The following is a 13,281-nucleotide window of genomic DNA, read 5'->3' as shown; positions in this document are numbered from 1 at the left end:
TACCTTTAACGCTGTCCGGCAGTGTGTTTGGATATTTGTGTAAATATTCAAGTGTGCAATACTCAAGTGTGACAGTGGCTGGCGCACAAGCTATTCTACAAGGATAGGGACTCTCATGTTTAATATTAAGGATATAAGCCTGCTCAGGTTCAATCCTCGTTGGTCAGTTATTGTAGCCTATGAGAGAAAAAAACCATAATGCTATATTGTGCACTCAGAATAACAGTTTTGTGGCAAATGGAAAACATTTTTCCACAGAAGTTGATTCAGTCTAGTGTGTAACTCGAATCATATTTTTCACTTCATGAGAAAACAGATGAAAACAGCAGATTGCATCACTATGGAAACAAAGTTCCTCTGCCAGTGTGTGTGGGTGGTGTAATGTTGCATGTATCAACCACATTTAGACATGATAATTATGTGCCTTCTTACAAAATGCATAGTGTATATGAATTTGTAGGTGTCCAATTAGGAGTCAATGCTACACGCATATTGATAGTAGAGAGGCATGTTGTTTAGATTATTTCATGTCTTAATCCTGAAAAGCCACATTTGATTGAGCAAGGAATAATTTTATAGGGTGTCTCTGTGACAATCTTGGACAAACATAAAATGCAATGACTCCACCATCATATAATTTCCTTTTATATTATCCATTTTTTAAACTTATAAAATGACAATAAATTGCATTGCATATTGCATTTCAATTCCAATAGTTTCACTTTGTTGTTCTCCTCTATATACTGTAAGGTATGATAGCTGTTCTGTGTGAGTGAAAACTGATAGTCATGAGTGTCCATGTGGCCATCCCCTTTCTCTCTGTCAAAGCAAGTGGAATGAAGCATGATTCCTCTTTTTGAACAGCTAGACAAATACAGCCTCAGAAAAAAAACATTAACTGTGACATATTCAATAATGCCACATGAATGTTATAATTAAACTGTAAGGGTAAGGGTCTTGAGAAAAAACACGCACAGTATACTGTATACAGCACTGTACTGCTGCACGCCATTGTGGGCTTCCCCCTTGAGGCATACATGCAATTTCGTTGTGTGCAGTGTTCACTTGTGTGCTATGGAGTGCTGTGTCACAATGACAATGGGAGTTGGAGTTTCCCAATAGGCTTTCACTTCTACCGAAGATTATTAGTCTTCACTGTACGTTGGATGGTTTGCATGTATATCTGAAATGGGGGGTGCTTTTTTGTCTTGACATCTGACACAATTTGGGGCAATATTGTTGTTATAAAAACAACTACATTGACAGAAAGGTAACTCAATGACTTCTTCAATCTGAAATGCGACCTGATTACTTCTTAGCTTATCCATTGCCTATCTTTGTAGTGTACTTCCCAGGCTAAATAAGAGTAATCATTTACAGTACATGTGAATGCATGATCCAATTACTATGGAGAGTGTTTCCTAATGTTATGTTCAAGCAAACAGTGTTCGGAAGAACATTAAAATCAGTGTACCAAAGAAGACAAGTAAGAAAATCATTTTATAAAGTTCATATAAAAAACCAAACATACAATCAGCTGTCCAAATGTTAATACCAAAATAATGATTCGAACGGTAGATTGCAGCAAGTTCTAGTGAATCAGTTTTGGAAAGAAGTGCAAAAGAGAGCCAGTGTATACTGACTGAAATGAATGTAGTATGACACAGTGATGTAAATATGAATAGGACTATTTCCAAGGCAAATTTGTCTTTACATGAGAAGGCTGCATTTGGCATGTCAACATTCTTGTTCTGGACTGCTAAACAACATATTATTCATTACTTTGGAAAAAGAGAGGTAACTTTTATTCTGAAACCAAAGTGTTTAAAAAAATACAATTAAATTACAGAGATCTAGAAAGGATTGCCTTGAATGTATTGAACATGTACCACAAGCAAAATCCAGCTTGAAAATGTACCCAGCATTAAGGGTATCAGAGGAGTGTGTTGAGCAATCAGTAGACTTGTGACTAGGATGAGATTGTCAAAATGTCTCTTTGTTCATTTTAAGAAGTTGCTGAAGAAGCATTCCTACCTAATGCACAGAGACAGAGGCAAACTGACCATAGGCAAGTGTACAAGTACATAGCCACGACGCAGGTACATTCCTATTATGAATTGTATAAAAATGGCCCATCGCCGCATGTTTTGTTCATGATCTGTCATTGTGTGTACTACAAAGTTTGGATTAGAAACAAGAACCAAAACTCACAACTTCCATAAAATCATCTTCAGAAAGTAAAAGGCCAGACACACATTTCAAAGAACCATCTCTGAACCAGCAGTTCCCAATGACCACAGCATGCAACACATTGTGCAGACGCACTCAGAAGTTGGAGAAATGATCCATTAGTCACTTAGTACATGTCCATTGAGGGACTACATATACGTGTCTTTTTCTATTATTATTTTGGCCTTGGTTACATGAATGTGGATATTTTTCGAACATATTTTAATGTATTTAAATATTTTGATCCTATGTGAACGGCATATGGCGGGGAAAAAGAAATTGTGACAGGTGCATTTTTAAATCTTCACATACGATTATCTGTTTCAGGCAGCTAAATGTCTGCTAATGTTTTTAAAAAAATGCCAAATGGATTTGTTATTCGTCCTTATGTGACCTTCTCTTTACACATTATAGCAAGTGACTATTGACAGTGGGAATCCACGGTCTAATCTTCTTTAAGCTGTGAAAAGGACAAAGACTAAAGTAATAAAAAAAGGGCTTTATACTTTCTGAAGTGGATTTTGGGTGAGTTCGTGGTCACCCAGAAAGACAATCACTAAGATATTAAGGTCACACACCGGTAATTAGGCATAACATTTTTAAAAATACTATTTGCATTCCTAGTGTATACTGTACGCAAAGACACAAGAGCTGAAAACAATACTGAGCAGGGAATTAAAAAAAAAAACGATCAACTCTGGGAAAAGAGCAAATGAAAAATATATGATGTATTAAGTGTATGATTTTTTTTAAAGCATGCGTTTTGAACAAATCTTGAAGTAGTGTTATTCAATGAAAATTATCAAAAATATTAGAATGTGTAAGTAATCACACAAACACACACACACAGATATATATATAAAAAACAAAAGGACCGCAAGTAGCCCCTTAAGATGGTACAAGCTGTTTTGTGACTTTCCACTTTGGCAGTTTAACAGTTGTTCAAAGCATCAGTCTACTTGAATGTTTGAAGCACATCACTCATGCTTGCGTCCTTCTGGTAAAACAGGGGAGGGGGAATCACCTTTAAACCAAATAGTTCATACATCTGATTGCAAGTGGTTGTAGTGGTTGTTTGGCTGTGTGAGTATGATGGTCCTTGGAATGATTCTGCGTTGGAATCATCCATCTATATTACATCCTGGCGTTCCGCACAGCGCTCTCCAGTCCCTGCCTGGTCACCAGTAGTCGCACAACGTCCTCGTTCTTCTTGGTCAGCCTTTTGCGGGCTTGGTCGTGAGTCACCATGGTCATATCCCAGCCATTGACCTGTTGTACAAGACAGATAATACAATGATTGAAACAATTAACTTTGAATGAATCACTCTTTTTATAAGTGGTCTGAAATCTTGTAATCAAATGACATTCTGCACTGATGCTTTGTTTGGTTGGTTCAACTTACAGTTTTTCTCGATTGCTTACACACATTTTTCGGAATTCTCAAAACTCTACACACAAATCTCCAAACCTCACACACAACGGGCAAAACTCCTCACTACCTCTGAAAAATGCACGTCTTGTCTCAAAACAATGTACTCTCTTCTAAAAAGGTCATTTTGTTCTAAAATGACACACACAAGCAGTCATTTTAATACACTCTTATGTGAACCATTGAACACTAATATGCACAAGGTAAAACTCTATACTCAACTTGAAACACAGTAGAAACTTATTTTCTTCAGTGTTCTACTTACTAAAGAGGGTATTTTTCTGTAGTAAAATACTGAAATATTGTTTTTAGACTTGGAGTACACAGATGTGTATATATTTTACATATTTTTCTGACATTTAAAAAAATGCACTAATTTATTGTAAAATATTGGGTAACCACATGAAAGTGATGTCTTGTATAACATATTTTTGAGTTAAAAAACTAAACAAATGTGTTTTCTCCTTGCATCCACTCATTTTTCATCAATATGACATGCGATGTGTGTCCTTATGGGGTGATGATTTCAGATTGTAAACCGGTATAAAGAGAGTTTGCCCATGTGATGAGGAAGTGAACTTAGTATGGCATTTGATTTTAGTATTTTGAATGATAGTATGTTCAATGCGACATCCAGGGTTTTTCTTCATGAAAATTGTGTGTAATCCAGAGAATTGTGTGTAGTGGTTTGAAAAGAGTGTGTTTTAAAACTGAAATGGGAGTGTAAAGAAGGAATTGTGTTTAGTGTTCAGTAACATTGGTTAGGGGAGTTGGGAAATGGGTGAGATGTTCCGAGAATTGTGTGTGAAGTACCAGAAATTGTGTGTAAGCAATCGAGAAAAACTGTAAGAACATAGAAGGCACTGTTAAGTTACATCAGCACGAACAGTTGCAATAAGGATTCACCCTTGATTTTCTGAAACGGGTTAAAAGTGGGTTTCATAGTACGGTAGATACGATCATTTCACATTGTAATATGCAGCTGTGTTGAGCAGTTGACGAATGCTTTCCAGTCTGATCATGAAAGATGGTAAACAGCAGCATCTGGTGGACAAACTGCGTCCTCTGCAGAACAAGTCATTGGTTGCTGTGGGTTCATCCCAAACGCAACACAGAATGCATATGAAATCCAAAAAAACAATCCCTCCCAAAAGGTTATATTGAATTAAGGCCCGAGAACATGTATTCAGAGTAGGACTCTGTGGGTCGTGGACTGGATCTAAATAATCATGGTGCTGCCCAGGTACCTGCATTATTTTGTCCCCCATCCTCAGGTCTGCCACTTCAGCTGGTCCTCCCGGCGTCACTCTTGTCACATAGATACCCTGAAGAGGAGACAAAATAAGTGACTATGACCCAGACTGCTGACAAAGAAAGGGGCTTTTGTACTTTCCAGACAATAGTCTGTGGTGCCTTTAACTACTTGGCCGATCCTACTCGAATGTGTCATCGATTAGTTATCACAGGGTGGAGTCCTCACGAAGACAAAGCAGAACTGTAGGAAGTTCATGTTACTATGCATAGGTTAGGACGTTTCTACAACAGCAATATATGTTTAAAAAAATGTACGTGCAAAACTAAATACACGTACCCGTCCCATCCCATCCAAACACCCACCCACCCCAGAAAACAGCATAGTAAAACCCGGCCATAATGCTACGTCCCAAGTAACCAAACCCTATGTCCCACGTATGCTACATTAATGGGGGAGACAACATCCGCATCCAGCTCATTCGCAATTACACACCCAGTTTGGAATGCCAGCAGTGTGATATTTAATTCAGAACAGTCCGCATGCACAGGACAGAAACCTGAAACCTACAGTATTTTACCTTGTCAGTCTTGTCCTCCGAAAAGGGATTCTGTCCTGGATCCTGATCTATCCCACCTCCAATGCTGAAGCCCAAAATCAGGTTTTCCCCCTGCCGCAGTTTCTGTATTTCGATTCGTTGCTGCAAAATACAAAGACAGCTGACTGAGGGTCACTTGAACACTTAGTAGCCAGTACTGCGGTAATCGCTACATTGTATCTGAAAGGTTCTAAAGCGCAACTTTGTTAAACGTCCCACCGAAACTGTGAGGTTTACCACACCTCTTTTTCATTCTGGCAGTGCTGCTAACTAGAAGTACCGCAGTACTGTAAATGGAACTGTACATATCGTGAACTTTTCATGCTTATTCCACCCAAACGTAAGGGCTTTTTGGAACTTGAAAATCTGCCCGACAATGAATCATGTTGCCAAATAATATAGTCACCTGAATACCAATTGGCTAGCAAGTTGAGAGGACCTAACAACGTTATCCTACATATTTATGCATGCCTACCCAAGTTGTTAACAGAATGCAGAATGCAGACTATAATTTCATTCAACTGAGAACTTATTCAAGCTCAAACATAAAAGGTAAACGTAATTGTGTTGTGAGGTCTGTTATAAAACATGCTAACGTGACTTACCACAACAGCAGTAACTGGTTCACCGGGTATGAAAGACATGGTTTTCTTGCTAGCCTGTCAACACTGCCTGAAGTTTTCAGGTGAAGAACAATTGAGCAAACACCAACTTAAAGTTGCTTATTTTACAAGATTCTTGATGCGGAATGCACTTCCGAGAGTCGCCTGGACGAGAAGCTATTGGCAGCAGTAATTTCCACTTGTCACAGCCAGCCAGATAAGCTAACCCTTGCTTACTTACGGGCTTGCTATGACATGCTAACTTTGCCAGTGGTTGTGTGATGATGTCATGCGGCAGGTTTTTTTTTCTTCTTTAGCCCTATAACGCAATATGTTTACCCACAGTTAATTTTACAAGACTTCTTTGGCGTTAGGTCCCATCTGGAATGCTTTTGACAAAGTCATTTGGTTTGCTTGAAGGTTTGAGTGAATGTGAAAAAGAATGTGAATTAATGTATGAGTAGACCTATATTTTTTACTGCCCTGTATGTATTTTAGTGTGTGTGTGTGTGTGTGTGTGTGTGGTTAGTGTCAATGAAGTAGCATACACTTGACTTGCCTTGAGGTAGGATGGATAGGCTTATTCATTGTTCATTCTTGAGTGAATTACCATGCACAAAGGGGTTATTTTTTAGCCTGCAGTTTAATCACACCCACACAATTATTAAATTAATCATTACAGAGTTTGTAGAACTAAAAACGTTTTATTCTCTGCTATAATTTATTCATCCTTAAATAAATATGAATTACATCATAATTGTTAATTAATTACATCATCATGAATTTATTTGCCAAACAGAGATTCATATTAGAATTGCTCATAATATAGTCAATTCATTATCATCTTATCAAGGTAGGCAACCTAAAATAGAGGCGCGTGTATGAAAAAAAAGAGCTCTCAACATATGATAAGGCTTGACATTCAGGAGGTCGGGTGTAAACCTGAAAAACCTGAACAGGCTTATAGCAGCCGGACTTTTACTACCGGTATATTGAGGAAGCACTGTAGTCTGTAGTTCCTTTATGCAAAGTAAACATAGGCTATCTCTTTAGGTGTCAAAATGTAGGCCTATTCCCAGCATGCCACTATCTATATAACAGTGTCAGTGTTTGTACATAAGTTATGTTGTTTGTGGCCCTACTGTGGCCTAACGGTAGGGCACTAGGTTACTATGCCGGTGACCCGGGTCCGATTCTGGCCTGGGTCATTCCCAGTCCCTCTCTCCCCACTTGTTTCCTAACCCTCTGTCACTGTACTATCATAAATACAGCCCAAATAAAATCTTAAAAAAAAAAAAAAAAAGATATGTAGTTTGTGTGTGAGATATGTCTTCTTAAAACACCCGTATAACAGCCCGAGTTAACCACATGCAAAGCTTGCAAATATCTTCCTGGTTAATATCCTGGGGCAAAAGGTGGAGGTGGCAGGTACTCTGACGGCATTGACTGCTGGCTCAATGTGACACCAGCGTCGGACGAGATGCTCGGTTTGGGTGCAGGCTTTTTGTCAGAAGGCTCCGGCAGCTCCTCGTATTCATTTTCCGAGGCCTTGTTGCTACCTCCATCTGTGTTTCCAAACCCGGAGACTTGTTGCCTCTCTCTGTTTATTTCGCTGATCTCTGCGTACGTGTGCTCTTCCGAACACGATCGCATCTTCTGAAACTTCTTCTTGAGGTGTGTAAGGTTGATACCAGATTTGGCTTCTTGGGGTTTAGTGTTTGATGATGGGTCTGAACCAGGATGGGTCATCATGGGCCCCGCTCCGTTGCATCCTGCCTTGGGCTCTTGTAGTCCATTGGTCTTGGGGCACGGTTGCTCCTTCCTGGCTGCGATAGTGACTCGAGGGGGCAGCTCTGGGGCGTGGGGGTCCACTTGTGGTGCGGAGTTGCCTGAGCGCATCTTCCTTGGCAATGGTAATGGCACTGGCATTGACATCTGAAAAATGACATGGCATGTCAGATAGTGACATAACTGATGTGTGCTTCCTGACTGACTGAGCTTTTAGTACCACAGGATTTCAGATTCCACCTCCACACAACTTTTTATCACTTATCTCCTGTACTAAGGCAATCTTCAGTAATGCATAAGATCAAAACTAATTAACTATTAATAATGTTATTAATAATATCTGTTATTAATATTCGCAAATATGAAAAACACATGACGTGAATTAAAATGAAAAGATCCATACCACATTTTGGGCAGTGAGTGCCCCCAGTTCAGCCTCAAGACACGGGTACAGTCGAGGAGAGGAACATCCTTCAGGTACTGGAGGAGATACATTCATACTCTGATCTGAGGCGTTATTGTCCACTTTGGTTGACCGGTAGGGAAGTGCCGGAGGGATCTCCTCAGTTGCTGCTGGAGGGACAATGCACTCCCGAGGAGGAGGAGGAGCACTTCTTGGAGCAATTGTTGGTGGTCCTCCACTGGAGCCATTTGGGCAGTGAGTAGTTTTAGGGAGGATCAGCTCAGCATAGTCAACGGTGTCCTTTGACGCCTATAAAAAAGGGGAGTACAACTGTGAGGATATGTTGGGATTATGTTTAGTTAGTTATTACACTTAAATAGTATTGAATAGTATGTAGTCAGGCCAGCAGTGGCTCTATCGATTTCAGGACCCTGGGCGAAATATAGACATGGAGCCCTTTTTAATTATCTTTGCTGGTATTTTCCATGGCAGGTCTGGGTGCTGGGGCCCCCTCCAAAGATATTTTTTGTGGGGCCCTTGAATTGCCTAGTTTGCTTATTCGTAAAACTGGCCCTGAGGCAGGCATTGGCAAGATGTCAAGGATGGAATGTTTTTTTGAACATGATGGTCATTGATGATGATGACAAGCAGGGGTGCCAACAGGGGAGGACAAAGGGGACAGTTGTCCCGAGCCCAGGGAGAGATGGGGCCCAGAATTGGGTCCTTATTACATTGTATGTATTGAGCTAGGGGGCCCTTTCAGATGAATTTGTCCTGGGCCCGGCCAAAGCTGTCAGCGGCCCAGATGACAAGTATTGGCCCAACATTGAGCCAGATAAGTTTGCTATCAGGGTGGCCAGGCCCTCCATCCAAAATGAAGTATACCATGAGAGACTCTTTTTTTTACCTTGCTACTTTGTAGATCTACGGCACTACAGTGGACATTTAACTGAAGAGCTCTTTAGAATAAATTGGTGAATTGCTGTGTGATTATCATTATCACTAGGGTTGTGAGTGTGCTCTGACTATTATGCCAATGAGCCTCGCTCTTTGCTGCAGCGGTGACAGGTTGACAGGTGCGCTTTGTGTGATGGTGTGATCATGGTTGTCAGTGTTCTATTCCTGTCATGGCGATGAGCCTGACTCTTAAGCGGCCAGAGCACATTTGCTTACCCTGAAGGACCGGGTTCGAAACTGGGTGGGGGGGACTCTACTTCCCTTCACTACAGGCTAAAATAACAAATTCTAGATACTGGACTGGAACTTATTGTAGGTCACCGCTGGCATCTATTGGAAAAAGGAATATGCAGTGCACAGACTGCAGTCCTACCTGGCCACAGGCGACGGTTATTAATTCGTTGAAAGGTAGAATAGGAATCCTGCGGTGATAGGCCACCAAGTCTTGTAAAGACCTGTGTCGAACACTCTCTCCCACCACCAAGTAGTGATTGTCTTGCAGAACGTCAATCATGAAGTGCCGACAACGATCATGAGCTCTGAAAGTGCAAGTCAGAATAAGATAAGGCCAAAACTGGTTTGGCAAACAAATTCAACATACCATTCGACAAACACAAAACAACACATTATACACAGACAAATGTGAATATTTTGGGTGTACCTTTGTTTGGCTTTTATACAATGTAGCGCTTGTTTGTTACATTATATAATATTTTGATTATTCCTTAAACATAATTTATCTCCGTTTTCAAATCATTCTTGTGCAATCCTTCATCACCAGCAAAAGTAATACAATGCAATAGAATACAATAGAATAAGAATGCATTGAAGGCGTTAAGGTAGTGCTTCCTTGCAAAGACAGCGTGGACTCACCGGTATGATAAGGTGTATCCTATTCTGCTCTCACTAACCCTGATTAGGAAGTACCCTGGTGGCTTGGGAGTCAGGAGGTCCTCTGCAGCCCTTTGAAATTCACAGAGATAATTCCACCGTTTTAAATCTAGTATATCAGAACATTATTTGCGACAAAAGAAACACGCCGGTAATCAAAAAGTGTTTACTTTCGTGTTATGATGCCGTGGAACCATTCTGGGATGACTCCAGTTTGCAGAATGTAAGACAGCTGATGCCGAGAGAACCAGTCGACAGAAGCCTGCCTCTCTTTTGACCACGCTCCCTCCATAGTTCACAGATATCTAGCACACACACATTGTTTTTATAATTATCATAATCATCATTATTATGTTTCCTTATCATTATGATCATTATGATCATTATTGTTATTATTATTAGTAGTAGTAGTAGCAGCAGCAGTAGTAGAACAGTAGCCAGGGGAGCCGGGTTCGAGTCTGGCCTGGGTCAATTCCCACCTCTCATGCCAGGCCAGCCATGGTCTCCACTGCCCTGCCAAACTAGGCCAATTAAGTTGTCTCTAGCTGCCAGAGGTACTGTGCCCCAAACAAATGGTTACCACATCAAGCTACTGCCATCTTGACCCTCAAGGAAAGCATGCAAAACGTAATCATTTCATGTTACTTGTCAGAAAGCTGACAAGATTTGAGAACACTGAATTGGAACCCATATGGAAAAAAGCTGATTTGGTGCCAAAGGGCAACCTAACTGGCAGTGAGTCCAAAACCTATTTTGTGATGACTCCTCTACTGCATAGGTGCTGGAAAGGGGAATGCAATGGTGCTTTCGCATCCCCACTTTTGGGCTCCCTTAATGAGGCTTTCTCAACTTTAACTGCAGACAAATATGTGGAGTGCAGCAGCAGTAACAAATAAAGAATCAGGGGAAAAAAATGCACCATCACTTTAAAATGTCTGGCGCCCTTGCTCTACTGTTGCATTCATACAGGGGACACTTGGCAACAACTAAAACACTTGTGATGCCGCCACAGATTTCGAGTTAAAGACAGTTCAGAAACTTCAACACTTTACCTCAGCTGGTTAATCACAGGACATACTCTTTCTGCACTTCACAGCTCTGATGAGTATCAGAACGTCTAATCTTTATGAACTATCCCAATTCGAACCTCCCTCACACAGACACATGCACGGACACACACACACCCGGGCCTCCTTTCACATCTACAGAAGAACAGGATGTTTTAATACCTCATCCTTCAGTAGTTTTCGAAGTGAGAAGTCCACACACTTAAAATCCTTTTTGTTGTCTTTTATTATTTCATGGCCATGAGATAATTAAAGACAACAAAAAGGATTTTAAGTGTGCGGACTTCTCACTTTGAAAACTACAGTTGGCCTTCGTCCTGCACCTTCTCCTGGGATGTGCACAATCCTCTCCTTCAACTTAATACCTCATCCTTCAAACATGATTTTAGCCAAAGCACCTAAAAAAGAGGATGAGGGAGAACTGTGGCGTAGCACGCAAATGCACCCATGCCACATGCGGGCTACAGGCCCATGGGGACCCGGGTTCGAGTCCAGCATTGGCCATTTCCTGGCCCCTACCCATCTCTACCTCTTCCAACCACTTGCTGTCTATCCTCAACTGTCCTGTCAAATAAAGGCACAACAAACCCTATATATAAGTGGAAATTAACAAGCTGATAATGTGTGCACAAGCACAAAGTAACAACGGCACAGCAAAACTAGCTGTCATGTTGACCACTTGAGGCATCCAAATCCCGCCAAATGGAGGACTGTCTAGCCTGGCGACGCCATCCTATGTACTCCACCCAAACAAAGATTTTGGACTGTCAGCCCACAAGATTTGGTACAAATCCGACCTGGATTCATTAGTTTACAATCCAGTGCCACATATTACAAATGCCCTGATTTTACCTGTCCAATTGGTCACTGCCTGGTTGAATGATCACCTGGTTGAATTGGACAGGTAAAGCCAGGTCATTTGGAATTTGTAGTGTAGCCAGTTAAAATTCATTAAAACATTAATTTTAAAATAAAGTGCCACTGTGATGCAGAATTGAGTGAATGACTTCCGTAAGGATGTAGTCTTGGCTATTTGCAACCGTCCAAATGCAAATAAGAAAAGCTAGTCTTCTCTGAGCATAGTCTACAGTACCCTGCATGCAAGTTGAGTGATGTGCTGTAACGGCAGAAGAAACCTTACAAGGAAACAGTCTTCAGCTGTGTATCGCACTCGATGGTCTTTGGTGATTAAAGTACCACACACAAATGAGTAGGCTATTTGCCCTTATTGGCCTACCAAACATAGGTAATGAAATAAATAAGAAACGACTGTTAAGAAACGGATAAAGACATAGCCTACTTTCACTTCATTGTGTACTTACTCAGGTAAACATCACAAAACGCACCTGTTGCCAAGCCCGTCGCTACTGCGCTCTGTGGCCTATCCGGAACTTTCACTTGGTCTGACTAGGCTACAGCGAAATGGGAGGCGGTGTGGTTGGATAAACAGTGCCCATGATGGTCTATGCCAGGAACTAAATACACTTCCCTTTGTAAAACCATAGCATCCCCATTTATTGTGGATATTCATCAGCGAACCTCACCCAAACCTCAATAATTATTAGGCTATAGTTCACTGGGAGATGGGTTGCGATATGCGTAATAGTAGGCTATACAACTAGGTCTATAACAGACACAAGTCCAAAGTCCTCAGTTTCTATTTCCCCTTACTTTCCTTTACTAGGTATAGCATAGCCTACCTTTTGAACTTCAGTGGCAATTGCCTTGATGGTTCAAAGTTCCCTATTATTCTCTTCTGCAGCCACTTTTCCTGGTGAGCGTGCTGTCTCGTCTGCGACATCTTCGCCTGTCTGCGCACTTCAAGACTCAGAAAAACCACATTCCTGACCCCAGAGTTCCCGCACTGAGGTAAATGTGAGTTGTTCGACTTTCAATTCCCGTCACAAGTTGCGCTACCACCCCCTAATTTCAAATAGTCAGTTAGGCTACTTATGCAATGGAAATTACCACCTGGCCCTTAAAATTCACTAGTAAAGCCAAGGCCATTTACACAGAACAGTAGTTTATTATCCTAAAATCTATAGAATGTTGTGGGTCAACAAAT

General features: G+C 41.0%; 2 protein-coding genes across 4 annotated transcripts; both read right to left on the bottom strand.

Moving 5' to 3' along the window:
- Positions 1–1,482: 1,482 nt before the first annotated feature.
- tax1bp3 (Tax1 (human T-cell leukemia virus type I) binding protein 3) lies at positions 1,483–6,378 on the bottom strand. The gene is made up of 4 exons (XM_063201157.1): positions 6,114–6,378; positions 5,491–5,610; positions 4,906–4,983; positions 1,483–3,498 (listed from the first exon to the last, which is right to left on the bottom strand). The coding sequence occupies exons 1-4, from the start codon at positions 6,150–6,152 to the stop codon at positions 3,364–3,366; spliced, it is 372 nt and encodes a 123-aa protein (XP_063057227.1). The 5' UTR covers positions 6,153–6,378; the 3' UTR covers positions 1,483–3,363.
- A 289-nt stretch (positions 6,379–6,667) lies between these two features.
- Positions 6,668–13,272, bottom strand: hsh2d (hematopoietic SH2 domain containing). 3 transcript variants are annotated; one of them, XM_063201150.1, is made up of 6 exons: positions 12,539–13,272; positions 10,320–10,454; positions 10,132–10,221; positions 9,632–9,797; positions 8,302–8,610; positions 6,668–8,045 (listed from the first exon to the last, which is right to left on the bottom strand). In XM_063201150.1, the coding sequence occupies exons 2-6, from the start codon at positions 10,439–10,441 to the stop codon at positions 7,506–7,508; spliced, it is 1,227 nt and encodes a 408-aa protein (XP_063057220.1). In that variant the 5' UTR covers positions 10,442–10,454; positions 12,539–13,272; the 3' UTR covers positions 6,668–7,505. The 3 variants fall into 3 exon arrangements, with proteins under 3 accessions (XP_063057220.1, XP_063057221.1, XP_063057222.1); XM_063201151.1 differs by having other exon boundaries at positions 12,563–13,272; XM_063201152.1 differs by having other exon boundaries at positions 12,917–13,272.
- Between the last annotated feature and the right edge of the window lie 9 nt (positions 13,273–13,281).

The sequence above is a fragment of the Engraulis encrasicolus genome, chromosome 6, assembly GCF_034702125.1.
Source record: "Engraulis encrasicolus isolate BLACKSEA-1 chromosome 6, IST_EnEncr_1.0, whole genome shotgun sequence".
NCBI lineage: Eukaryota > Metazoa > Chordata > Actinopteri > Clupeiformes > Engraulidae > Engraulis > Engraulis encrasicolus.
Note: the sequence above shows the minus strand (reverse complement) of the source record. Positions and strands in the feature narration are given on the sequence as shown.